Raw genomic sequence first — 27,810 nt, forward strand, 5'->3', positions numbered from 1 at the left:
ATTGATAATCACCTATAATTTCATTAGCATATGGGGTTAGTCTTGTTAAAAGAATGTTAGATAATATTTTATATGTTGTTGAGAGTAGATTATTATAATATTATAATATTATAATAAGGTAATTATTGCAGTTCATTTTATCACCTTTTTTAAACACAGGAACAATTATGGATTCTTTCCACTGTTGAGGGATTTCTTCTTTATTCCATATTAAACAGATTAATTTATGAATTTGATACATTAATGAATTTCCACCATATTTAATTAACTCAGCTGGTATTAAATCAATGCCAGGTGCTTTGTTATTCTTTAGCCTTTTAATAGCATCTTTAACTTCAGTCAAGTTGGGTTCTGGAACTAAAGGTTCTGCTGTGTGTACTTCATTCACTTCTGATTTATCTCCTACATGGACATTTAAAAGGTCATTAAAGTAGTTCTTCCATCTATTTAGAATATCACTTGGGTCAGCTAGAAAATTACCGTCTTTATCTTTTATCAAGTTTACTTTAGGTTGCCACCCCTTTCTAAATTCATTTACACCTTTATATAAATCTCTGATATTTTTATTTTTGCTGTTTGTTTCAATTTCGTTAATTTTGGTTTTCAAGTAATCTCTTTTTTTACTTCTAAACGTGCGGTTAACTTCTCGCTTTATTCTATTATAATTGTTTAGATTTGTATCATCAGAGTTATTTAACCACCTAAGTCTAGCCTGATTTCTTATTTCTATTAGATTATGACATTCACTATCAAACCATGGCTTACTTTTTCTCGGTTTACGGTATCCTATACTTTCTTTAGCTGCTGATTCTATTGCATTACGTATGTGCTCCCAATTCTTATTTACGTCTGTTTCATTTATATTTTCATCATCATTTAAATCCTGCAAAACATCAAATCTCTTTGACAGTTTAATTTGGTAATCTTTCTTAATTCTTTCATCAGTAAACTTTCCTGTATCAAATTTTAGAACTTTTAGATTTTGTTGCTTATGATTTATCACTGAGAGTCTTTCTCTTAATTTAGCAATTACTAAATAATGGTCACTAGCACAGTCAGCACCTCTATGTGTACGAACGTCAATTATACTAGTATGCCTTCTCTTATCAATGAGAATATGATCTATCTGATTGTGAGTTTTACCATCTGGAGAAGACCAGGTATATTTATGGATATCTTTATGTTTAAAAGTGGTACTTTTCACAATTAAATTCTTTGAGGTTGCAAAAGTAATCAATCTTATACCATTATCATTACTTAATTCATGAAGACTTTCTTTACCAATCGTGGGTTTAAATGTCTCTTCTTTGCCAATTTGTGCATTACAGTCACCTAACAGAATTTTCATACCATACTGAGAAAATTTATCAAAGACCTGTTCTAACTCTGCATAAAAATCATCTTTAGTATTATCATCTTTATCTTCCGTTGGTGCATGTATGTATCTAACGTAGATCTTATCCTTAGTCCAGAGACTTCCCAAAGTAGTCCCCACCCGGAGATCCGAACGGGGGACTATTTTACCTCCGGAATATTTTACCTTGGGAACATCCATGGCCTTATATTGTTGTTTCTTGACATGTGTTTTTACAGTGCAGAGTTGTCAGCTCAACAAGGATACAAGGGTCAAGGATACAACTTTTTTTTTTTTTTTTTAAGCTTAGGTTGTCTTAGTATTTCTGAACAGCCAAATTTCCAATTGATTAATTCTGATTTCATCATGGTACGCAGGCATTTTTCCATAGTTTGATTTCAATTTATGTCTTATCACATACTTCGGAGTTTTGGCGATTACTTAAGGAGTGTTTGCTTGAGATTGGTTTTTAACTTCCGTAGACTCCTACATGATTCTCCTCTTGCAGCTAGTCATTTGTTTACTGTCATCTTGGTTATGGACTGCTGCTGCCATCTACAGAGCATTCCCTGACATTCGCTACGAGACTCGGCGGCAAGCGGCCCGGCGTCAGCGCATGTCTTTCCCAGTGAATGGGGTCCGCGACAGTCGGCTATTAAAAGTAGTTTTCATATTGTGTACTAGCCTTGACTACAGAAGGTGTTGAAAATGATGTCCCTCTGCTGCAACACATTCCTGTCATCTCCGAAGGAAATTGGCACTTACACGTGCAAGTTCGTCTACTGTAATTCTACCGATTTCTCGTACAATACTCTCTTTTAACTCACGGATGGTGTGCGGATTGTCTTAGTATACTTCATTTTTTAGATTTCCTCATTTTTCTTTCCACTTTTATTCAGAATTGACCCTGTTACTCTAAACTTTTTTACGAGGTTTAATATAGTTGTCCTATGTGGAACGGGAACACCAGGAAATTTAATTGCAAAACATCGTCCCACTTCTCCACAATTCCTCTTTCTGAAGTAACACTCGACAAGATAAATCCTTTGTTGTAATGTAAACTTTTGTGGTGCCATATTAAGCCACAATCTTCAACACACGGACACGACACAACACAACTTCCAAGGGAGGATTAAACTGGCGTCAGTCTGCAACGTCAACAGAAAGGGAGAGTGAATGCAGGGAGAGCAAAAAAAACAAAAAAAAAAAAAAAAACAGACTGTAGCGTGCGACTGTCGTGGACCCCGTTCACCGGGAACGACAAGCACTGATGCTGGGCCGCTTGCCGCCGAGTCTCGTAGCGAATGTCAGGGAATGCTCTGTAGGTCACGTGTGTGGTGCGAAGGGGTTTTGTAGTTAAGTTAGGCAAGTCAGGTTTAGGGCCCTTAGTATTCAAATAACGTCTCTAAATGCATTCATGGTTAGGTTAGGAGGGCCAGATTTAGGGCTCTTAGCATTACAACAAATTCCCTAAATGCTTTCAACATCTCATTATGTTGGTGCTAGTCTCAAGCATGACACCCCTTCAAGCTTCATGTCAGCAGTAGTCTGTGGAATGCCTTGTCAATGGGAAGTACGGATATTTGTGTAAGGTACCTTACCTTTTTGCTGATAAATAGCACTTTTTGGAGCTAATAATAGAGCTAATTACTTTCAGAAAGAATACCATCAAATATACTTTCACAATCATTTGCAAAATTTTCTCTTTCTTCTATGGAAAAAAAATGCCTTGTTGATGGGAGGAGCAGATGCTTGTGTAGGGTACTTTTTATGCCTTTGTCCACTGATAAAACTGCAGTTTTCAGAACTCGAAACAATGATAATTACTTTCCAATTTACTGTAACAATAATTTCTAGAATTGAAGGGCCAGAGGGGAAAAAAAAAAACAACAACAGGTAAGTGAGTAGTGGTGTCATTTTCTGTCATGGTGAAGCTGTGCTGAAATTTATGACACGATTTCTTTCATTTGATATACAAAAGTAACACTTCCATTCATCAAAGCATATGCTTTTTGCACCTTTTAATTTGCATATCGAATAATATTTTGCAATTAAAAGTTCACTTTTAAGGAGTTTGGTGAGTCGACTTACCTGTTTTCTTTTTCCCTGACCCTTCATTTTTCTACAATATTTTGTCTTTCTCCAATGAAACTTTGAAAAAAAAAAACATTAAACATTCGAAACTGTTACCCTGAAATTACTTTCCACTTCTAATCATGTGCAGGCTGTAGGCTTTAATATGGAAAAAAAAAAAAAATATGTACAAATTGTAATTTTCAATCATGAAAATTCCTGCAACCTACTTTTCAGAAGCAAATATGGGTCCGTGGTCACATCCTACACCCTCGATTTTGCAAGTTTTTTGATTTTTTTTATGAAGATTGTGTTGCAAATTCTGAAGAACAAAATTTTGGAGCGCGGAAACAAGTATTTACGACTGTACAGCCGTTTAAAGTTGCGAGGTGGAACTGTACTTGAGGCCATGTTAGTTTCGTAGCACCTGTACTCTACTTGTGGCCATGTTAGTTTTGTTGCACCCATACCAATGGATATACTTTAAGAAATTTCATAAAAATTGCTGCCTCCAAATTTCCCGCTGATAACCTACCACCTTCTATCACTACCCCGCCTTTCTCTATAGAGTCCCTTTGGAAGGCATGTTAGAAACTGGCCGGAGCCACCTGCTGAACACTATTTTTACCAAAAAATTAAACCTCAGGAGGTAACTTACCTCTTTATCCATTATCCCATTCCAGAAGTCAATCATAAGAAGAAAAAGAAAATGTGTAGAGGTGCACCTGTGACATGCATCCATGATGGAAGCCCTCAAAAACCATGTTGACATTACGGAGACAAGGAATTTTAATATTACAAAAAACGTAAGTTTCGTAGCAAGTAGATGTGAAAAAATTACCTTCCGCGCTATTATGAAACAAACTTTTCTTAGAAGAAACTTATATTTTGATGAAAATATCTGAAATGTGGCCGAAATCGAGGGTGTAGGATGTGACCACAGAGCCGCAAATACATTTGAAATTAATAATTTTATCTTACAAATACTTTGTCATTTCATACACCTTGTCAAAATCGTTCACCATACAGAATCTGGGTCAGTTAAAATTTTACTAATTGAATGTTTAACTCAGGATCTAATTCTGCTAACGCTCATGTAGAAAAACACAGAATGTACTCACCTGTCCTCTCATTGAATATTTAGTAAATCGAGTTCCTTCAACAAGAAAAACCAATCTTTGCTGCTGGATAAGTTCCATTATTTCTGGCGTTATTTGCTCCTTTAATTCCACAATTGGCCGTGCATGAGATTCCCACTCCTCCCTTGTATTTCGTTCCTGTTGCCACAAATTTGTTATTTCTGAGTACGTTAAAAGTTGCAGTTTGGACCGAAATTTTTCCAAAGTAGTTGGTAACGAAGCAAGAGCTCGTGTTATCTGCTCCTTCACGACGCTGAATACTTTCACGAAATCTTCAATTGTTGCACGCATTTCTTTCCAAGTCTTGTTGAGCAAAACAATGCATATGCAGAAAAATTCCTCAAATGGATGATCGTGTGTAAAAAACATTGGATAATATGTCTGACCTTGTTCACTTGGTGGCTCCCCAATTTTCAAGATCTCGCACAACAACTTCGTAAGTTCCACACTTGTACGACCGAATGGGCATTCATGCTCATCAGCTCGGCACGAGTTTTCCAACACGACTTTTGTGTAACTTTCAGTGTGGTTACGAGCGAAATACACCATACAATCAAGCGCCAGCATCCCTGGAGGGGTTTCGGTAAAGTCTAATGCTGGATTGATATCATACTTGAAACCAAGCTTCTTATAATCTTTCGCAAATATTCCTTGCCGTCTGGTTGCCACATCTCTGTTCGATACATCATTATCTGTGTCAAATGCTATCTTTCTGAGTTCTTTGATCTTATCGTGAGCATCTTGATCCTGCGGATCCATTTTCGTATTCATTCTTTGTTCCAGAAGATTAAATGTTAATGTCTGAAGCACATATAATTGGTGAGCCATTTCTGTACCTACTTGCCCTGAGGCTGATTGAATTATGTTGCTTAAAATCACATTTCGTACTTGTTTAGAGCTTAATGTAGCAGATACAGCTTTTTGTTTTGCCGGATCTGCTTTCAGAAACAATGCATTAATTAATGCTATGGCATTCTGTTGTATGACAGGATTCTGACTTTGCAAATGCATTACCAAGTTGGGGAAAGTAACTTCCTTCTCAACTTGACCATACTTACCCGTGCTATTGAGAACAATATTTTCCAGTATTGACAATGAAGCCTGAACAATTTTAGCATCCTGTGCGACCGATTGATTGTTTACGTAGCTGGCAACTTTGTTTATGAAAGGTATCTCAAGTATATCCCAAGAGACTATACCATGATCCATAAGTTCAACAAAGGATATCAAAGAATATGCTAGCATTGCACCTTTGTACTTTCCCCCTTCTATCAAGCTAATGATAAGTGCTAATCCCTGCTTATTGATGAACTCTAAAGCAAATGTCATATCTGTGCTTAAATTTGACAATTTCTGTAAAGCCTGAGTTTTTTCATCATTGGTTCCCGAATTTAATTTTTGAAGAATGTCAAATGCCGTTTTTGATGGTGAATGGGTCAAACTCAAAACAGATCCATTTTTAACCTCATTTCTGTTTTTCTCCGTTATGTAGTTCTGATTGTTATTTTCTGAAAATTGGAGAGCATATTGATCTGGATCAGACAATCCCCATCCATTACACAGTTCCTGAATTATTGCTGCTAAAGGCTGTTTTTGGTTAAATCCTATCAGTGCTGGAACTTGATCTTCCATTTGCACAGCAATCTTGACAATGTTGGCATCCTTTATTGCAGGCATTTTGTAAACTTTTGCGTTCATTAGATGAGAGTGGAAAACACAATTCAATTTTTTTCACTGTAAATATCTCTTCACTAATACGCACAATATGACTTTTTCCATCTTTTCTAATGCACGATAGTAAAACCCTTTAAAATCATATGAGTGAACTCAACATCCTTTTCCATGTAGCACAGGCAAATGAAGCAATTTCTCTAAGGAGCAGTGTTGCCACAATCTGTAAGCACAATTTCCCTTTGGAAGGGGTAAAATTTCCCTTTTTCGCCCATTTTTTCCCTTCATCTAAATAATAATAATAATAAATATTATCATTGATCCATGTTCGTATGTATGTATAAAATGTTAAACAATTTAACTTTGAAATACTACGACGCCAGTGTTCCCGGGTTCAAATCACGGCCTGGGATGGCTGTTTGTGAGTGTCCATTCATAAATTTCATCATATCATCACTCATCCCCATCTTTGCAATTAGCCACCCACTCTCAAAGCCGGGACATAAGGGTGAATGGTCAATAACCTCCAGCCCCAAACGGTAGCCAGATGTGGACCAACCCAAATTCCACCCTTCCTCTCAGAACAAAGTATACGACAATTTTTTTTAAAAAAAAATCTCAATTTCAAAACTGGAATCTCTTATAATGTTTAATATAATTAATATTGAGTCTGTCTTAATATTTCCCTGAAAATTCGCTATTTTTAATCGAATTTCCCTTTTCCCTTTTCACTTAAAATTAGCTCCAAATTTCCCTTCAAAAAGGGAAATTTCCCTTCATGTGGCAACACTGCTAAGGAGCAAGGATGGTGATGATGCTAGTGATTTTGATAGGGTCACTAGTCGCACACCTACTCCAACACCTTTCTTGCTCAAGCCCCGCCCTTTGACTTGTGACGAAGAGGAGAGATTATTCGTTTTATGATAGGTACGTGTAGTATATATGACGTCACGAGTCGAAAGGTGCTTGGAACTTGTGCTATAAGTAAGACTCAATTTTGATATTCCATTCGTTCGAAGGTTCGAATACCCATGGAGGAACTGTACAAAATAACTTCCCTTTTCTCTGTAACGCAGCCGCAGGATACTATACGACGTGAACACAAAATAAAGAAACCTGAAATAATCCATCGAGAATAGTTCTTTTTTTTATCGAATGTCTTCCCAAAATTGATAGCATTAATGCCCTTTAGGAACTAATACGCTAAATAAAACGAATGTTACTGATTGACGCATCTTTTTGGACTTCTCGTTCTCTTTTGAAGACAGAACAGAAAAATATAATTTACTATTGTTTCTACTTTTCATCCACCGGCTGTTGATTTCGGATTGTTTTTCTTGGGTTTTTGGGTATCACCTGTGGTATCACTGTCACTTGCTTGCAGGCAGAACAGGTGCTTCGAAATAGTTGTCATGTGAGTTATTTTTGTGTTCGATGATGAAAATAAGAAAGTAAACACTATCATCTTTTGGTAATCATTCCCATGGTTGTGTTTCTGTTGTTAGTCTATAGTAACGTTAATGTCTGCTTTGTCAACATTCGAATAGGTAATATGAAAGCTATACGAAATAATTCCACACTCAAAATAAACACTAATATTCAGATGTCAGTCAACCCCTTCTTACAGCTTACAGACATCCAGAAGACCAGCAAAAGAGTGAGGGCAAAACGTAGACATTCAAGGGGAGGGCTATCTTTCTTACGTGCATGAATTTTCCAATGCGTGTATGATGGATATTGAATGCATATTTCATGTTGTGACCAAAACATTTTTTTCGGTAACAGTTCGTTATATCGGAGACATATTCCAATCTGATATATTTTTTTTGTTTCTCATGGTTCGTACTTACGAATTGTGTATTGCGGAACATAGTTGAAGATGCCATTATGCTTTGTACACGAAAATAACATCGATTTTTCACATTACGAGTAATTCTTTTGGTTCCTTTCTTCCGTTGCGGAACATACAATATGGCATGCTTGTCGATTTGGAGTGGGTATGCAGTGTTTCTACCTTCTGTTTCGTGTTCATTATGTCATCACAAACCATTGACAGATAGCACCAAAAACATTCACGATAGCCCCAAAAACCATTGATGGATAGCCCCACGAACCATTGACGGATATCCCCAAAAACCATTCACGATAGCCCCAAAAACCATTCATGATAGCCCCATGGACCATTTCCAGCAAGGTTAGGTTGGGTAAGCATAGTTAAAGAAAATTCTCGTAAAAAAAAGGTGCATTTGGAAATACTGGCGAGACTGTGTGACTTTCGACGCTCGCGCTATCTGCAGGTACATAATGGAAACAATGGCATAATGTTGTCGCTTTACAGAAAATGCAAGTTCCTTACATAAAAAGTGATAATTTCTTGTTCTGCAGCATTCTATGGTAAAGTTTTCAGTTTCCGCAAAAGAAAATACCTTGAAGAACTTCGACAATGCTACAGAAACTGATTTCAGTAAGTAGTTTCTCCTGTAAATTTGAAGAAAAGTGTCTCCGATATAAAGAACTGTTACCAATTTTTCATCTTGTATTTTTCTGTATATTTATTTGACAGGAAACTACTATTTGGTTACAGTTGACTGAGATTTAGCTCTTCCCTCTGGTATTCCCATGCCCCCCCCAGCCCCCCTTCAGTTCTTACAATAACCCCCATAAAGTATTTAATTACAACAGTGTGTCTGCTACTATCCTATTTCCCCTTTTTTTAAAAAGCTTCTCTGAATACTACTTGAGCTGCACCCCAGAATTCTTCCATTCCTTCATCTGATGTATTAAATATTGATCATCTAATAGGAAAAGTTAATTGGAACCATCTAAAGTAAACAAATTGCTAATTAAATATATTCTGATTTCCCCCTCCCTGCGTCTCGTTGCCAGTGGCGGCATCAGGATTAATCATCTAGGGGTGCTGAGGGGGTGCAGAAAGAAATTTAGGGGGTGCGATGCTGAAAATAAGGAAAACATGTAACAGGCATGCCACCTTTCAAAACTAGGAGGGGGCCAAGGACAGTTTACTTTCCCTTGGTAGATAAGGTTTAGCATAGTGCGGGGCCAAAATAGCAAATAGCGGGGGCAACAACACCCCTAATCGCCGACACTGATTAACATAAATTACTGACCGAATTTAAATTATATGTGTGAAATATATAACTTTAGGCTGACATTTATTTTCCAGGGAGCCTGTTCCCTCCCCCTGGACGTCCATGATCATATGTATTAAGTCTTAAACTCCAAGAAAGTAGTCTTACAGTGTAGACATTCAGATACACATTACAGTCTTATTGAGCTATGTAGTGAAATACAAAAAAGAAATTATCCTTGCCTTTAAGAACACAACTTTTGAACCTTTTCAATGTAACCAATGGATGTACAAAATACATAGTACAAAGTGCACAGCAACTTAGTCTTCATTAAAATTCCTTCTACCGCACTATCCCCAACAACTAACTGAAAAATTTATTCATGAACATTGGGCCTCTTCCTAACTGCTTTCGAAAAAGCCTGAAATGGTACGTTTACTAGGCATGTTACGTATAAGTGGAACAAATACATAGAGCATATTAACATGAAAACTACCCACTATGTTACAACTCTCTTTAAATAATTTCCCGAGCAAGACCTGGTGATACCTTGAAAGCAGCTGAGAAATGTTTGCTCCAGTGCGAGGAAGAACAAGTAGGTGGAAAATAAACCGTTTATCAACAATGTAAAAAGAAAAAAACAACTCACATTAAGCTATAGGCAATTATGAAAACCACGAACAGATCACTTGAAGAAACAAAGAAGGAAAAATTCATAACAATAATGCTGACTTAAAAAAAAAAATGGCCGCTGATCTTTATAGAGGTTGCCGCCAGTACAGAAAAGTATGTACGTATATTGGCATCTCTTTTAGTGCTTACCTGTTGCACACAATAATAACGGCCTTACTTCAGTACCTAAAATTCGGTGCTCAATATGACGACATAGCATAATATGACACTCTAAGTGCGCTTGCACACACACCGTTCTTTTGCAGCGTGTTTTTCACAAGCACCGTCACAATCGGGAACGTACGAAAGCCTGATAGCTCCTGCCCTGCGTTGCAAACCTCCTGATAAAAAGAAGCTGTTTAATCTCTGAAATTATGCTAATTGCTGATGAATTGTGCTAGGGTCTAAATAATAATAATAACAATGAATTATTGTTATTATTTATAATTAGTAACAGTATTTTATTATTATGATTATTTTTTGGATGATTGTAATTTTGTGTGTTATATTCAGGGCATTAAGACTTGTGTGTATGAGTATAATGTGTGTGTGGACATATGTGAAATGATTCAATGTGCTTTGTGTTTAATATAATAATGTAGTCTATAATTTTATGTGTATGGTTGAGTAGAAGAAAAAGTTTTGTATGGCCTTAACTCCGGCATTTAAAACAAGGTGTTAATAAATAAATAAATAAATAATTTTAAGTTATGCATATATTTTTCAAGATGAGTTCAACCTTGAAGGTAGAGAAGGTTTGATATGATTCGTCGACTACAAAGTGGAACATTTATTTTATTTGTGCCCCACAACTTTCTGCCGATTCTTGCCATGAAATGTTCCTCGTGAGGTAAACTGGAGAATAAAGAGAAGATGAAGAGGAGAGGGTGTGGTTGGAAAGGCATGTGCCTATACCGGAAATGAGATCTGGATGTCATTTTATTTTTAATTTCTCAAAATATCGTTCTTTGAAGTGAATTTCTCCCTCCCAGATGAGCAAGTTTGCAATTTATGTTAGATTTTCCCATTATGTAAACACAGACTGCTAGGTGTCAACGAAACTCATATTGTGCTAGGTTTAGCATCATTATGCTAGGGTTGGCATGGCTGCCCTGCTTCAAAACAACTTTCAGCTAAATTTATGGCTTGGATCGGTGTCCTCTTTTTCAGTGCCTGAGGCAAAGGGGGCTGGGTCCGACTCTCCATGTGTCGAGGGGAGCTCCGGACGCAGACCCACCATCGGAAGGTCCTTCCAGGAAATTTGTCGTGCAGGTCTACGCCTGTCCCATTTGCCCCCGTTGTTTCTTGCTGCACATGATACCGAGGTAGGGGTCGCAGCCAATGTTATCAAGTGCGTGTGCGAACGTGATAAGGGTTAGTATTTTCAGTTTAACGTAGGGAGTGTGGAAGAAAATTAAGGGGCATGCAAGCACCCCCTCGAGCTCCCCTGGTGATGCCCCTGCTCATTGCACATATTGTTGCAGCATGGTGTCAAGGTGTTAACTTTTTTACACATATGTTAGAAATATATATACATGTTGAATTTTATATTATTTTAAGGTCCCCCTAAAAAAAACTTTGATGTCACAGTCTGTGCCATTACTCCCTCCCTCCTGTGGCACCCCTATGTTCCATTTTTCTGTTAATGCTATGATACCATCCATGATTCATCTGTTTGTTGTGGGTGATTTGTGGCCGTTGACCCACTGTACCTCCTTGAGAATTACAATCAATTTTTTTTTAATAAGACAGGTTTTGATGTTTTACATAATATAAAAGTGGTTCAAGCATGCGGAAAACACAAATAATGGAGATATTTGGTACCAAAGCATGGGCTGCTTAAGTAGAAGCCTGCTATCTCGGAGTACTTTTGCCACTTTTTATTAGTAGAAACCGGTTGTATTCACACTCAAATAGCTAAAGATCTCGTGAGATAGGCCATCAAACTTAGCTCTCGTAACGTAACATAAACATCAACAATTGCTGTCCACACCAAACCTCACACTCCTAACCTAACCTACACACTTTTAGATTGACATTCATTTTCCAGGTCCCCCCTTGCCCCACCTACCTTGCATACATGAAATCATTATTTCAAATTTTATGCTCTAAAAATTTGCTTTAATGATATTTTTAAGCTATATTCATAGATTTTGAGTTAATTTGAAAAATATATAATCCGATAGCCAATTTAAAAAAAATCAGAATTGAGTTGTCATATTTTCAGAAGGAATGAAAAAGCCATCAATTTTATTTCTGGCTAAGTTAGGTCATGTATCTAAGTTCACTTTAAAAATACTTGTGTTGACCTTTCCCCTTCAATGATTAATTCAAATTTTTGTAAACCTTGTTTTCAGTAAAAAAAAATAATAATAATAATATATTTTAAATTTATTAGTGTACTAAAATATATGTGTGATATGTAGACTTTTTTTTCTGGAATCCTTAATGTTTTGTTAATATTGTTGTGAAGTTTAAAAAATATTGAATAATTTATAAGGGAGGTAGAATTATTTTTCTGTGACAGTGCAGCTTACACTTGGAGGCTCTGGAAATGGAAGAAAGGATGAATCTCTGAAAGTGTGAGGAGCTATAAAAATGAAACCAGACAAGTTAGACACAAAAAAAATTATGTGGTTTCTCATCACCATAGGACAAAATGTGCCAAGTTTTATCAAAATCTGAGTTCATGGGTACCATGGTCTGGTTGAACTGACATGGAATGACCCATTAACTTTACTGATAATTAAACATTCCAATAACTATTTTTTTACCTTTTTCTATATCATATATGAATGACTTATAAAATAAGCTCCTATTTTATGCCAATTCATAGGTCTCATCTCCATTATTTATTGTTTACTCACTGAATTTATTTTGTGCTATACATGATGCTATGCTACAAACAGATTTGATACAGAAATAACATCTCTTATTATACTCTAGACTCGGCTGTCTATGGAGTAAGGCCACGCATAGCAGCCGAGAAGGGCGATAAATCAAGTGGGCAAAGCGAAGTAGTACACACTGCTGCAAAGGCTGGTAACGACAGTCTCTTTTCCCCTCCACATAGTACTATTCCTTCTCGCGTGTTCATTGGTGGAGCCATCTTGCATCATTACTTGTGCAGAGGCTTGATTTCGTTCGCTCGCTCCAGAGATAACCGAGACCGTTTATAACTTTGAAAAAAGAAAAGAAGCCAGTTTCTCATTTGCCTTTGTTACTGAGTATACAATATTGAAAAACAAATCAGTGAACTGAATCAGGCATCGAACACAGCTTGTGGTTTATTTTTGTGGAAATTTTATTTCACAGTTTTGTGTAGAGTTTCACTGATATTTTTTTACCATATCCATCATTTGATGAAACTAGATCTTTTCTACAACTGTGTCATTTAACAAATTTTGGTAAACTTATTCTTCAGTTTGTTGCAATCTTATATGTGTTTTGTCCATGCATTTCCATTCTGATCTTAGTGTTAAAATTTGGTTTTTGTCTTGAATGTTTTTTTTTTTTTACTGCAGCCATTGACTGTAATTTTTACTCCTCTTTCCAGAAGAATGCTTTGAAGACTGCCCTGTACCAAAGCAATAACCATGATCTCCCTTTACAAGAACTGGCAGGAAATGTGTGGTCCATCCGGATTCACAGTGTGGTCAGAGGCACACAAAGACATAGGACTATGTTTCCAAGGACTTTGTTTACAAATTCCAGTTCTGTGTCTTCTGGCTATGGTGTCAGCCTACTACTGCGGTATCCATAGCAACTGGGTTGTGAGAACGAGAACTCAGATGCGAGTCATTTATAGCCGAATAATTGTTACTATTCTTATGGCACTGGTACCAGCTGTGTATTTGACATTAATTTTAGTATTACAGGCAAAAGGATTTTATGTGGTACATTATCTTCTGTCTGGCATACAGTGTTTCGTATGGGTTATTCATCTGTGCTATATTATAGCTCTGAAAACTAGACTTTGTGATAGTCCTCGAGGACCTACAATTGTGTGTATGTTGTGGATTTTTAATTTTATATTCCAGTGCATCTCGCTAAGATCACATGTTTTGCAATATGATGATGATAGCTTGTCGTTGCGAATGGGATATGCATTCAGTATTGTGTCAATTACGTTGCAGTGTTTGTATCTCGTGTCTTTAATTCCTAATGTCGACGGGCGAGTTAGTAGCTATGAAGAGTTGAGCCATACAATCACTCCGATGGTTTCCGAGCAGCAACCGTTATTGTGTAGCAGGACAAATATATACAGTAGATTTTGCGAGGAGCGAGACCCACATTATCTCGGCATTGCCAAAGAAGGAGTTACGCTTCTGTCGAAGTTGGTTTTTTATTGGGTAAATCCTCTAATGGATAAGGGTGTAAAAGGAAAACTTCAGGATCCGGACGATCTGTACGATCTTCCTCTTGATCTTTCGTCATCGCAATCGTGTGCTAAGTTGGAGGAAGCGATGAACCTTCGTCCATGTGGACAGCTGTCGGAAGAAAGTGGCATGGTATCGCCAGTTGAAGAAGTTGCGATAAGAGGCAGAGGGCAGCCTGTGTCATTAGTGAGAGCATTACATAAATGTTACGGTTGGCAGTTCTACAGCATTGGCATTTTAAAGTTTATTGGGGACTGTGCTGGATTTATGGGACCTATTTTACTTAATAAACTGGTTACTTTTATTGAAACGAAGAGTGAAGCGATAATGGATGGCTACATGTATTCTGCTGGTCTGTTTGCAGTGTCTTTGATTGGTATGTATTAGCTTGGTATAATTGTCATTGCAATATACATAATACCTCTCCGATGGCATAGTGGTAATGTTGTCGCCATGTAATCAAGGGGCTTTAGGTTTGATGGCACATAATGGTTTAGATCCCACTTTAAACTGTAGGTCCAGTTTCGACTAACCTATTTGTGCATAAAGTTGACTTAAAACAAAAACTCAAACAAACAACAAATATACAGGGTTATCCATTTGGGTAAGGATAATATAAAGTATTAATAGAAACGTAAATGTGATAGGAAAATTTTCGTGTTGGTGTTTTCGTGCATGAAACATGGGAGTTTTGCTGTAGTGTGTTGGCAACAATGAAGTTTGAACTGGTTCGTGATTTTCTTGACCAACAATTCAATCGTCGTCGTTGTGGCCGTGGGGGACCAATTGCTTGGCCTCCCAACTCCCCAGATTTATCCCCTCCCGACTTCTTGGTCTGAGGTTTCATTGAAGACACTGTCTATTCACAGAAACCCACAGACATTGATGATTTGAAACTCAAAATCACCCCAGAGATGTTACACCAGACGTGGAATGAATTGAATCACTGTTATGAGCTGTGCAGAGTTCACAATGGAGGCCATGTAGAAAACTGAAAACTGTACCAAACTGTTAGTAGTGTATAAAGATAAAAACTCCCACCTTTCAGTCTTTTGTATACAATATTTCAGGTAATTACATTTGACCAAAAAAATTTCACATCCATTTTATTTTATCCATACCCAAATGGATCACCCTGTATACTGCCTGTTCATTGGCCAAACACATTAAGTTGTCAACTTTTAATCTTGCTACCGAAGTTGACAGGTTTAAGTCTCAACCTGGGCATGGGTGTTTTGTGAGTTTTCCTTCATCAGTTGCATCTAACCATCACTCCTCCGCATTGTTGCAGTTAGCCAAAAGTTGTAAAAATGCAATATTAAATAACAAAATACATATTCAAATACAATATGTTATAATCTTAGCATTACAATATTTCCATAAATTTATAAAGAATTGCTTAAGTTTATTTTTAGTACATTACAATTTTTATCACTTGACAGAAATATTTTAAGTTGTCTCATAACTATATGTACATGTGTACCCTTGAAAACATTGGTAATTTTGTTTCAAAGATATCATGCTATTCTATGCAAAATTACACCGTGTCTCAAATTGACTGAGTTTTTAAGTCTACTTTATGCAATTTGAAGTGTGATACGAACTAATATATTTTTCCACCAGGTATCAATCTCCAGACCTATTGATAACAAGGTAACAATGTTAGCATCATTCCATCCAGGACACCCTTGTCTCATGTTGGAGATACCATTATTATGATGACATTTAGTTGTAAGGTGAAACCCATTAGTCTTTCATGGTTTGGCCTGGTAAACATGCTTAAAGTATTGTGTACAATGGGGAAATACAAAACTTTAGGTAAAACTTTTAAGGTTTTTTTTTTCACTGAGATATGGTTATAACCAGGAAACAGCTTTATATATAGTAAAAATGTTCTAAATATGTGTTTACATATTTCACCAAAATATGGAGTTAATTGTGGACTTAAAATTGTAAAAATTTACACTTTTTATAATATAAGTACATAAAATACAGTATCGGCATTGTTACTATTGCCGTGACAATCTTTAAGATAAAGCAGAGGCGAATCCCATACATGTGCCACAGAATCATTGCTTCTGGCACTGCTGTCGGGTGCACAACTAGTATCGAGGGTGAGGTTAGCAATAGGCTGCTTGACTTGGGACTCTCTCCGAACGTTGCCAAAATAACGCATGTTAACAACCAGGAGCCGAGGCTAGAGCCCTTATTCTCTATTGTTGACAACAATTGTAAATAAACAGGAATTTCAAATGTTTTACAATAGCAAAAGCAAACAGTTGGGAGAAGTAAAATTAAAAAAATAATAACATTTAGGGTATAAAATAAGGTTGTAAATAGGGGTGGCCAGATCCGGATCCTGGCAGATCCGAAATCCGGATCCGGTTGGTTCCGGATCCTTAGGATCCGGATCCTAAAATTTTTCGGATCCGGATCTGTGGATCCGGATCCGGAATTTTCAGATCCGGATCCGGGTCCAGAACTTTCGGATCCGGATCCGCGGATCCGGAATTTTCAGATTCGGATCCGGATCCGGATCCAGAACTTTTGGATCCGGATTCAGAACTTTCGGATCCGGATCCAGAATTTTCGGATCCGGATCCAAAACTTTCGGATCCGGTACTTTCAGATCCGGATCAGGTACTTTCGGATCCGGATCCGGTACTTTTGGATCCGGATCCGGAATTTTCGGATCCGGATCCGTTTTGCCATCCCACATGCGCTTCTTTGGAAAGTAAGAATGTGCTTATAACATATTGTTACCTGCTAATATACATATATATATAATATACATACACACACATATATATATATATAGTGTGTGTGCTCGCGTGCGCGGTTTGTAATTAATTAATACACTTACTTACTAGGGAGGTCTAAGTCTCCCCCTCCGATTTCCATGAAACTTGGCAGGTGTATAGAGCCCCCCCCTCAAATGTCAAGATGAGGAGAAATTGAAGTCCCCGAAACCACGTAAATATGGCATAGGAAGAAACAGGGGGCATACGGCCTCTCTATACACCTGTCAAATTTCATGGGAATCGGAGGGGGACACAGGGGTCAGATGATTCCCACGGCAATTTGTCCTAATCTTGACATTTGAGGCGGGTTTTGCCCCCTAAAACAGTATTTTAGCCGAAACAAAAAAACACGTATTTCTTCCTTTGGGCCCCTCTATACACCTGCGAAGTTTCATGAAAATCGGAGGGGAACACAGGGGTCAGATCCTTACTTCAATTTGTCCTCATCTTGACATTTGAGGGGATTTTGCCCCCTGAAACAGTTTTGAGCTCAAACAAAAAAACACGTAATTCTTCCTTCGGGCCCCTCTATACACCTGCCACGTTTCATGGAAATCGGAGGGGAACTCAGGGGTCAGATCCCCACTTCAATTTGTCCTCATCTTGACATTTGAGAGGAGGTTGCCCTCTAGAACAAATTTTTTTCCGAAACAAAAAAACACGTATTTCTTCTGCCAAGTTTCATGGAAATCTGAGGGGGACACAGGGGTCAGATCCCCACTTCAATTTGTCCTCATCTTGACAATTCAGTGGGTTTCGCCCTGTAAAACCGTTTTTTAGCTGAAACAAAAAAAAAAACATGTATTTCTTCCTTTGGGCCCCACTATACACCTGCCACGTTTCATGGAAATCGGAGGGGGACACACAAATCAAATGCCCACTTACATTTGTCCTCATATTGACATTTGAGGGGGGTTGCCCCCTAAAATCGTTTTTTAGCCGAAACAAAAAAAAAACACGTATTTCTTCATTTGGGCCCGTTTATACACACACCTACCAAGTATCATGGAAATCGGAGGGGGACACAGGGATCCGATCCTCACTTCAATTTGTCCTCATCTTGACATTTGAGGGGGTTCTGCCCCCTAAAACCGTTTTTTAGCTGAAACAAAAAAAGCACTTATTGCTTCCATTGGGCCCCACTATACACCTGCCAAGTTTTATGGAAATGGGAGGGACACAGGGGTCAGATCCTCACTTCAATTTGTCCTCATCTTGACATTTGAGGGGGTTTTGCCCCCTAAAACAGTTTTTTATCTGAAACAAAAAAACACGTATTTCTTCCATTGGGCCCCACTATACAGTATACACCTGCCAAGTTTCATGGAAATCGGAAAGACACAGGGGTCAGATCCTCACTTCAATTTGTCCTCATCTTGACATTTGAGGGGGTTTTGCCCCCTAAAACCGTTTTTTAGCTGAAACAAAAAAACACGTAATTCTTCCTTTGGGCCCCACTATACTGCCAAGTTTCATGGAAATCGGAGGGGGACCTTTAGATAACCTCCCTTGTTAGTCTTACACTTTGTAATTATTTAACACTACATATATTATAATGTTTTATTTTAATTTGTAAAACTGTAACTGTAGAACAATTGTATAATTTTTCTATAACATTTCTATCTTGTTATATGTGTTAAAGGTTTCATCCTGGAATGGAATGTCTCACATTTATGTGTGTTTTCATTTCCAATACATTCGAATGAATACATATTCGTTTCAATGGCATTTACAAAATCACTTCGGACATTTGTGCACGAGTGTGTTAGCCGATGCGTAGCAAAGTATTTTAGGAACAACACTTGAAAAAAATTCTTGTAGGACTAAGGTGTGGTAATATTATAATGGGATTGAGATACGAAACTCTTGGCTCCGGATTTTCGGATCCGGATCCAGATCCGAAACTTTCAGACCCGGATCCGGATCCGCGGATCTGGAACTCTCGGATCCGGATCCAGATCCGAAACTTTCAGACCCGGATCCGGATCCGCGGATCCGGAGCTCTCGGATCCGGATCCAGATCCGGAAATTTCGGATCCAGATCCGGAATTTTCGGATCCGGATCCAAGTAGATCCAGATTTCTCGGATCCGGATCCAAGCAGATCCGGATCCGGATCCAAACGGATCCGGATTTTTCGGATCCGGATCCGTTTGGCCATCCCTAGTTGTAAACTTTTGTTTGTTTACCGTCACTTCGGACTTCGTCAGTTATTCGCAAGAAATTCACCCAGCTCTTTCAGTCACATGGGGATATGTAGTTATTATGCAAATATACGTTTAGAAATGTTCTGAAATATTGAAATAATATGGCATAGTCCATATCAATTCAGGCAGGCAAAGAAAAAATCTTACCTTCATAGTCTCAGATGTTATTGAATGAAACTTATGTTAAAATTCAGGACAAAGTAAGAAACCCGTATTTTTTTTATTTTGTCCAAAAAAAATTCCTGGCCAAGATACAGGCTGCCAAAGATGGCACCTCGGGGGTCATTTCTCACGTGCGATTTTCGGCAAAATATTAAAATGCTCTTAATTCTGGAACGATTCAAGATATTTTGTTGCTGTTTTTTGTATTTGAAAGAGAATAAGTTTCTGATTAAAATGATAACCTCCATTTGGAAATATGTGTCCAAGTTCTCTTGCTGTAACCTTCTGATTTTTTTTTTTTTGAAAAATCAAAAAAATAATATTTTAATTGGAAGTTATTCTCTTTTTGTGGACAAAACAAAAAAATATTGGTTTTGTACTTTGTCCTGAATTTTAACATATGTTTAATTCAATAACATCTGAGACTATGAAGGTAACCCCCCCCCCCTGCCTGAATTGATATGGACTATGCCATATGTAAAAATAACTAAAATATGTAAAATATGAGTCAATATGTAAAAATATGGAAAATAAAAACTGAATTTTTTGACTCTACATGCCATGATGCGCAATGATAATGCAAAATATAACTGATTTCAGCTTCATACATAAATATGTATTTACATATAAATCCGTTTTTCGGGTTATAAGAAGCATAGAAACACACTTTTTACCAGGGGTAGAAAAATACAGGGTTCCAGCTGCCATGGTGTCTGAAAATTATCACCTGGCACTTTAATTTAATTTTCAAATCCAGTTCTAGTTTTTTTTTTTTTTACATAAATTAAGTTCATTTATGGAAATTTCCTTTCCTTTTTTTTAATTAACGAGTACAGATCTGAATGACATGTATCATTATATCAGAATAATAAACATGCCATTATAAATTTTTGCGCTGTTGCTCTCCGAATTTTAAAATCTGCAGCGATGTGGTGTAGACAGAGACATCTATGTATTAGAATGTATTGCACAGTTATTTCTGATGTTAACAGTAGAGCTTTCTTTGAGAAGGCCATTCTGGTGCGTTAATTAATTAGTTTTAATTCAATCTTGTATTAATCAATAAATATGCTTTAAGGTCACATTTCAAAATGTGTGAAACTACCTTAGTTGGATTCATAGTTTTTTAGCCCGTATTTTAAAAAATGCTGTCTCCTGAGACAGAGAGCTGCTGCCTGAATTATTTTGAGTTTTTTTAGGAAAACTAGTCAAAACTATGAGGCTTGGGCCATCTTAGGTGTTATCAATGTAAAGTGCAGATAAATGTATCCAACAACAATAACAGGATTTCATTAATTGACTTTTATTTCAGGTGCATTTTGCAATTCCCATTTCAGTTTCTTAATGGCTGAAGTTGGCCTCAAAATTCGAGCATCTGTCATTGCTTTGGTGTACCGGAAGACTCTGACACTCAGTGCGACAACTTTATCTCAATTCACGTAAGTAATATTTGGGTACTATTGGATCGTTTGGTAGGTGATGTGTAGAGCCCGGATTTGTATGTAATTACATATTCTATTACTTTCTACATACATACCTTGAACAGGAAAATGTCAACGAATTATATAACTGACATGATTTTGCGTAAGTTTTATGTTACATAATTTTGCATATTTGTGCCTTGTAATCAAGGGGTTCCGGGTTCGATACCTTGTGGAGGCACATAGTGGTTCGGATCCCACTTTGAACTGTAGGTCCAGTCCCGATTAGCCTTCCTGTGCATAAAGTGGACTTAAAACACCAACTCAATTTTGCATATTTGTCAGGATATTACATATTTTGCATATTTGCTAATTTTCTTTACATAAAGCAACATATTTTGGTATTTTTTCCCTACATTTTCGATCTCAGAAACATTAAGAAAATTTGTAGCTCATGTGATGTCATATGTTGTAATCAATGAGATGCATAGTGTTAGGGTCACCTAAAATTAACTGCCGAGTCGCAAGACAGGCTGAAGCCAAAAAAAAAAATAATAATAGTAATGATGATGATGATAAAAAATAAATAAATAAATAAAACAGGAACTGTAATTTATCGAAAGATGCTTGAGTTTCTCCCCCTTCCCTTTCTGGTTATGTATTTTTGTTTCACTTTTAGGTTTAGGCAAAGAACCTAGAAACTTGGCATTGGTGGACAAGAAAGCTACTTTCCTGTACGTAGCGAGTTACACAATATGTTCGCTTGTACAACAAGTACTCTGTAACAGAACATTAGTAAGTCCTGCATGCATTAATTCTTCTTGAATCTGCCCCTACATATACATATTCTACTATAATTTGCAATGTGAAAAGTAATTAGTAGTTGACAAAATTGGTTTCTTAAATATATACACATTGCTGTGCTTTTTTGAGTTAATAACTTTTATACGAATTTAAACAACTGATGTCCTTAAAATTATGTTAAATATGTTCAAATAAAATAAATATCTAGCAGAATTCTTGAAATTGCTTGGCTACTCGATTATTATTAATATTCATACTCTTTTATACTACATATTTGGCTACATATCCTTTGGTAATACATATTTAGGTACATATTTTATCAATTATTGTCACATATTTATGTACATAATTTGTACTTTGATATTACATATAAATCCAGGGTCTAATGATGTGTAATGTGCTTTTTTTTTTTTTTTAAAATAAACAGGCTGATCCATTTGAAATGTCAGAAAAGTAAACCATATACAAGAGGTTCATGGACATATCTCTAAGCAGTTTGTTGTAGTTTAAGCAGAAGGAATGTAAGTTCCAAGTGAGTAGAGGGTTACAGATTTCAGCCGTGTGGCACTAACATGCATGGTGGTCATGCCGCAAGAGCACACTCAAATGTGTCATATAGTATGTGATTTTCAACTCTTACATTTCATGTTGAGTGCTAATGTGCTTGGACATGAAACTTGTGACTCTTCTACACATGTTTGTACCGTTAACAAGCAATAATTTCAAATATTTTCTTATATGTAACAATTTACTGTTCTGATATCTCAAACAGATCACCCTGTACATACATGTATTTGAATAAAAAACAATAAGAAAGGTTACCTACAAGTAACACTTTTCTATGTCTCATTTCATTAAGAGATGAATTGAAGATCTGTGACTGTCAGTAGGCTGTGCTGTAGACTGATATTTGTAAGATATCAGTGTCGTCAATATTAACTACATAAAGAATACTGATATTATCAATATCAATTGTACCAAGTTTACCTGTACATGAATAATACAACAGAATTTATTCTCACTTATTTTTAGTTCCTCAATACGGAGAGGGGAAGGATCTAGTTGAGAACTATAGACTGTAGAGGGAACCACTTTGCTGGATTGTGTTGTGGAACTTCCTATTTTTGCTTATTCAACATGCAAAAATGTATCTGTTTCTTCTATTTAAAATTGCAACTTAAACATTAGAGTGAACAATATTAATATTGGCAATATCAATATTTATTGTCAGAATAATTTATTTTATCAATCTGTAATCAATAACAACATTGATATTTTATATACTTGAAATATGAACTTGATATTGATATCAAACAGTATTGCCAAATCAATATCTCACAGCCCTTGCAGTTATGTATTATTTTTTTTAGTTGGTGAATTTTTATAGCTCTGTTGTACTGATATACTTCCAATTTATGTTTCATCCATATTCACAGTTGCCAGCTTAGTGGTTGACTTGCCACCAAAGTTCCCAGGTTTGCATCTCAGGTGTCATTTGTGCATATGTCTTATTAGCTTTTTCTAATAACCACTTATCTTCATCATCGCAATTGGCTAAAAGTTGCAGAAAATCATCGTAAAATAATAAAAAAAACAATACATTACGTATTCACATTGATAAGGTATTTACTTCATGATATTAATCAACATGTAGCTTCAACCTGTTTTAATATGCATAAGAATTCACTGAAACTTTAATTATAAATATGCCTGTAATGATGTAATCTTACACAATCATTTTATCTTTTCTGCAGAGTTGGGGAAATAGTAAATTTTATGAGTACAGATACCGACAGGATAGTCAATGCTTGTCCAAGTTTCCATGCTTTCTGGAGCATTCCGTTTCAGGTGTGTATTGTTATATTTATTATATTGCAAAATATTGTTTCTGTGTTTGTTCTCGGAAATATTTTTTTAGGAATAAACTTAATAATTCTATATAAATGTAGAACAATAACTATATAAATGTGCTATTAAAATAAATAGTTTTATATTCTATGTGGATAGTATAGTTTCTAAATCAAATTATTCACCATTTTAAATACAGTCAACTCTCGATTCAACGACCTTTCACAGTTCCCGGGAAAAGGGTCGTTATTTCGAAGGGGTCGTTATTGGAATTTGCACCAATTTTCAGCTTAAAGGGAGCTCAAACGGACACAAAGATGCCTAGGAGATGGTAACAACATTTATCCTGGTAGTTATACAACCTGTTATGCACAGGATGCGTGTTGTGAGAAGGAAAATAGAACATGAAAAAGTTTTCAGAAACGAGAATTTAAAATAATGTTACTTTGTTTCAATTGTGCACAGTCGTTGAGTTTCCAGGAAATTCTTACAATTCTAGTTCATGAGAAACCCGTTTGCACCGAGACCAATGGAAAGGAAAACAATCTCTCGCTTATTGCAAGCGAAACTCGAAGAATTTTGACACCAGTCAGACTGGTGCCAGCAAAAGTCTTGAGATAATCGGGCAGAATGAATGTTGGATTTTATACGGGTTTACTGGAGCATTGTCTGTTACAAGATTAACTGGTAATATTAGATCTCTCGGCAGAAACAACACAACCTCTCTAGGTACCAGACAAAAAAAATGACAGGGCTGTAATTTTCGTTCTGGTTCAGCTGTGTAAAATACATCGTAAAAAAAGTCACTTTTCTTTGCTTCAACCAACTTCATTCACCCTCCTTCCCCATTCAAGGGAGCAGTCCAAACTCCTTCCTTGACTTGCATTGTAATCCAGCGTGAAAAAGGAAATGTGCAACTTGCGATCTGTTTTCACCCAATGCGTATACTAGGACACATCATTAAACAGCATGGCAGTTGATAATCATTCGGGTTTGGAATTAAATTTCACATTAAACTATATTTAGTCCCGATTAGCCCATCAGCATAAAATGAACTGAAAACAATCTTTATGAAACTGCACATTTTCACATATAAAAATGGTAGATCATTATTTACTCTCACGTTAATCGACGATTTAATGTTGGATGTAGGAGTATTCTCGATGTCAAACACCCACCCCTCCAAACGTTTTCCCCTGTCTTGTTAATCGGTCTCGGCGACCATTCCTACATTGAACACACTTTTTTTTTCCTTCACATGAATGGTTCTGAAGAAAGCGGATGCAAATTAAATTTACAGATTTGCTTATCAGAAGGGGCAGAACATGAAGTTATTTTAACTCTTGTTTTCCTTTCTGGAGATCCAATTTCGTTATGGTCAAATCAAAACAGCTTTGAGTTTGCGAGATGCAAAACAATAACTTTTTCCTTCTCGCTGGATGAGTCATCGCTGTTATCTGCAAGCAAGAGCTTTGCAGATGCTAGACAAAACACTGGCGCCAGCTGCATCGTAAAAACAAGGAGACTGGCTGGAAGTTCGAGCAACAGGTGGCGGAAGGGAAAAATCCCAGCATTTTAAAGATAACGCAACTGTCGAAGACTGAACTTTTAACAGCAGTGTAAAGAAGAAAGAAATGACCCTTGCTTTACGTTTTACCATGCAACAGACAATAATACGGGCAATATTTCCTATGCAGACAACAGCATTAAATAATAATAATAATAATAATAAATAAATAAAAAAACTGAAATCTGCAATTATCAACATTGCCGTGCACACCAGTGGCGGAGAATGAGCTGGGGAAAGGGTAGAGGGTCACTTTTTTTTTTTACTTGTGCTATGGTTTTTGTTCGTTTTCAAGAATATATCCAGAACTGGTTGCCCCATTTTAGACGTCAAAGGAAAGGAAGAGGGGTGGTTCCTTTTCCACCCTCGCCTGTAATCAGCAAGAAAATCGTGGCAGAAACAATCTGCACCCCCCCCCCCCCCTACGTTTGCTGACAGGAAAAGAGGGAGAAGTCAGTCAGCCAACGGAACACTTTTTTGGCAGATATTACGACATCGACACAATTAGGAAAACGTATGAAGTGGGAAACGGGAGTTATGATGCACGTAAGATCGAAGTAAACTTTTGTGGAAACCTGGATGACAACGCATTAAGCGGGTTGACAATCTTTAGTTCACCTTTGTGGTTTTGATTATCTCTAACAGTTTCGCTTTTTTATGAAGTGTTGCAGGGAACAAAGAACACGTTTTGAATGAAAGCGGTTACCGGAAGTTGTCGGCTACAAGGCCGAGAGTTGATCACTCAAGGGAATCTGATGAACTCTAGGTCAGAGCTGGACAGATGGGCCAGACTTCCAGGCGCCACGCATCTGTATTTTCGAACATTCCTGCGATCTTCTCTCTCAAGGTGGTGTATATATCGATGAAAAAGCTTGACCTGCCATACACATTGGTAAAGACTGCAAGTCCAGCAGTCATTTCGGGCTGCTCCCACCCTCCCCGCGAGTTTTCAGCAGCTCTTAGGACAAGGAAACGAGTCAAGTCGATTTAAAATAACATCCAAGCACATTCGATCTCCTCTTCTCGCGTATCCAAGAGCAAGCGTGGCAAAACAAGCCTGGCGCGTTGGGTAGCGGCAGTCGGGTGCGGGGTAACATTGGTGCACTTGAAGGAGGGGAGGGCAGAGGTCAAGTGCTATTGGATATCACTCAAGCATGGTGTGGTGGTGTCTATTTTTAGTTCAGACCTAATTGTGAGCGGTAGAGCGCTCGTAAAGGGAATGAGTGGAGGAAAAAACAATGCATTTTTCGGCCGATTTCCTTCAATTTTTCAACTTTTTTTCCCAATTTTTTCTAATTTTTTTCTAAATTTTTCACGGTTCCCGGGAAAAGGGTCGTTACTTCGAGAGGGTCGTTATACCCGGGGTCGTAGAATCGAGAGTTGACTGTACTGCTTTTGACCCTGAAAAGTGCCCAGTTTTTGTACAGTCACGGACACTTCTTGGTTGTAACAGTTTAATTAGCCTTCAATGTAGTTGTTACAACCCAGAAGTGTAGATGACTGTACCAAAATCTTGATTGTTATTCATTATAAATCAGGGTGTCTACTGGTCTGGAAATCCTGGAAAAGTCAGGGAATTTACTTGTTCTAGGAAAGTCAGGGAAATTTTCTGTGTTTCTGGAAAAATAAATATTTTTGTGGAAGTGCACTAAAAATAGGTAATTTTGAACAAAGCCAAAAAAGGACAAGAAAGAAATTTTAAATTTGTTACGGACAAACTACACTTCACTTTGATGCACTGAATATTACCAGCAGTTACAGTAGAAGTTATGTATTAAATACTCTAGGCAAAGGTCATGTTTTGAACTATTTTCGTGTAGAAATCTACTACAGAAAGTGACTATTGGCAAATCCCACATCCTTGTTCCAATTTTTGTCTGGTGTTTGGTGGATATTAGAATTCAGAGATATTATGGTACTGGTGCGATCTCGCACAATCACTTTTCACTCGTTTCTTTCGTCATTTTTAACATTCGTACTTACCGATTATGCATTGCGAAAGGTTCTTGAAGGTGAGATTTTGCTCTTGTGAAGAAAATAAATTGATAATAAAACCTACTTTGGTGTTAATGATTTCGTATTTTTCCCGGGTTCGAACCTCAAAAAACCATTGACGGATAACCCCAAAAACCATTGACGGATAACCCCATATACCATTCACGGATAGTTCCCATGAACCATTTCTGGCAAGGTTAGGTTAGGTTCAGGTTAGGTTAGGCAAGCATAGTTAAAATTTTGTTACGAGCGTCGGAAAGATACTTTTCTTGAAATATACATGAATTTGCGGTCAAATATATTGCACGATGGAAAAAATCATCCACAGCCTTTCAACAATCTATAGAAACTCAATTCTGTAAGTACTTTCTTCTGTAAAAATGAAGAAATTTGTTTGCGAGATAGCACCATTACCGATATTATTACTAAATTTTACTCTAATTATGTATTATTTATGCTACAAGTGTAATTTTTTTTTATATAAGGAAAATAATTCTTTGTTAACCATAGTCAGTCCTGCCATTATCACTTCTAAATGTGAAGTTAATATTCTAAAAAATTGGCTAAGTGGGATTCTTAGTTTGGTGTTAGCTAAAATATAGTACACATGTTTAAATATATGAATTGAC

At 36.9% G+C, this 27,810-nt stretch overlaps 2 protein-coding genes across 3 annotated transcripts in view; one reads left to right on the plus strand and one right to left on the minus strand.

Moving 5' to 3' along the window:
* Nucleotides 1–6,412, minus strand: part of LOC145982357 (engulfment and cell motility protein 1-like) — a 28,472-nt gene extending 22,060 nt beyond the window's left edge. The window contains exon 1 of the mRNA XM_083115913.1: nt 4,549–6,412. Coding sequence (XP_082972039.1) covers nt 4,549–6,264 — 1,716 coding nt within the window. The 5' untranslated portion in view covers nt 6,265–6,412. The remainder of the gene's footprint in view (nt 1–4,548) is intronic.
* A 1,182-nt stretch (nt 6,413–7,594) lies between these two features.
* LOC145982360 (ATP-binding cassette sub-family C member 10-like) overlaps nt 7,595–27,810 on the plus strand; it is a 101,968-nt gene continuing 81,752 nt past the window's right edge. Inside the window, exons 1-4 of one of the 2 annotated variants that reach the window (XM_083115915.1) lie at nt 7,595–7,651; nt 13,555–14,753; nt 20,859–20,985; nt 23,526–23,619. In XM_083115915.1, the coding sequence (XP_082972041.1) occupies nt 13,595–14,753; nt 20,859–20,985; nt 23,526–23,619 (1,380 nt within the window). In that variant the 5' untranslated portion in view covers nt 7,595–7,651; nt 13,555–13,594. The other variant, XM_083115916.1, reaches the window with a different exon arrangement.

Source organism: Lepisma saccharinum, unplaced genomic scaffold, assembly GCF_977018435.1.
Source record: "Lepisma saccharinum unplaced genomic scaffold, izLepSacc3.1 HAP1_SCAFFOLD_150, whole genome shotgun sequence".
NCBI lineage: Eukaryota > Metazoa > Arthropoda > Insecta > Zygentoma > Lepismatidae > Lepisma > Lepisma saccharinum.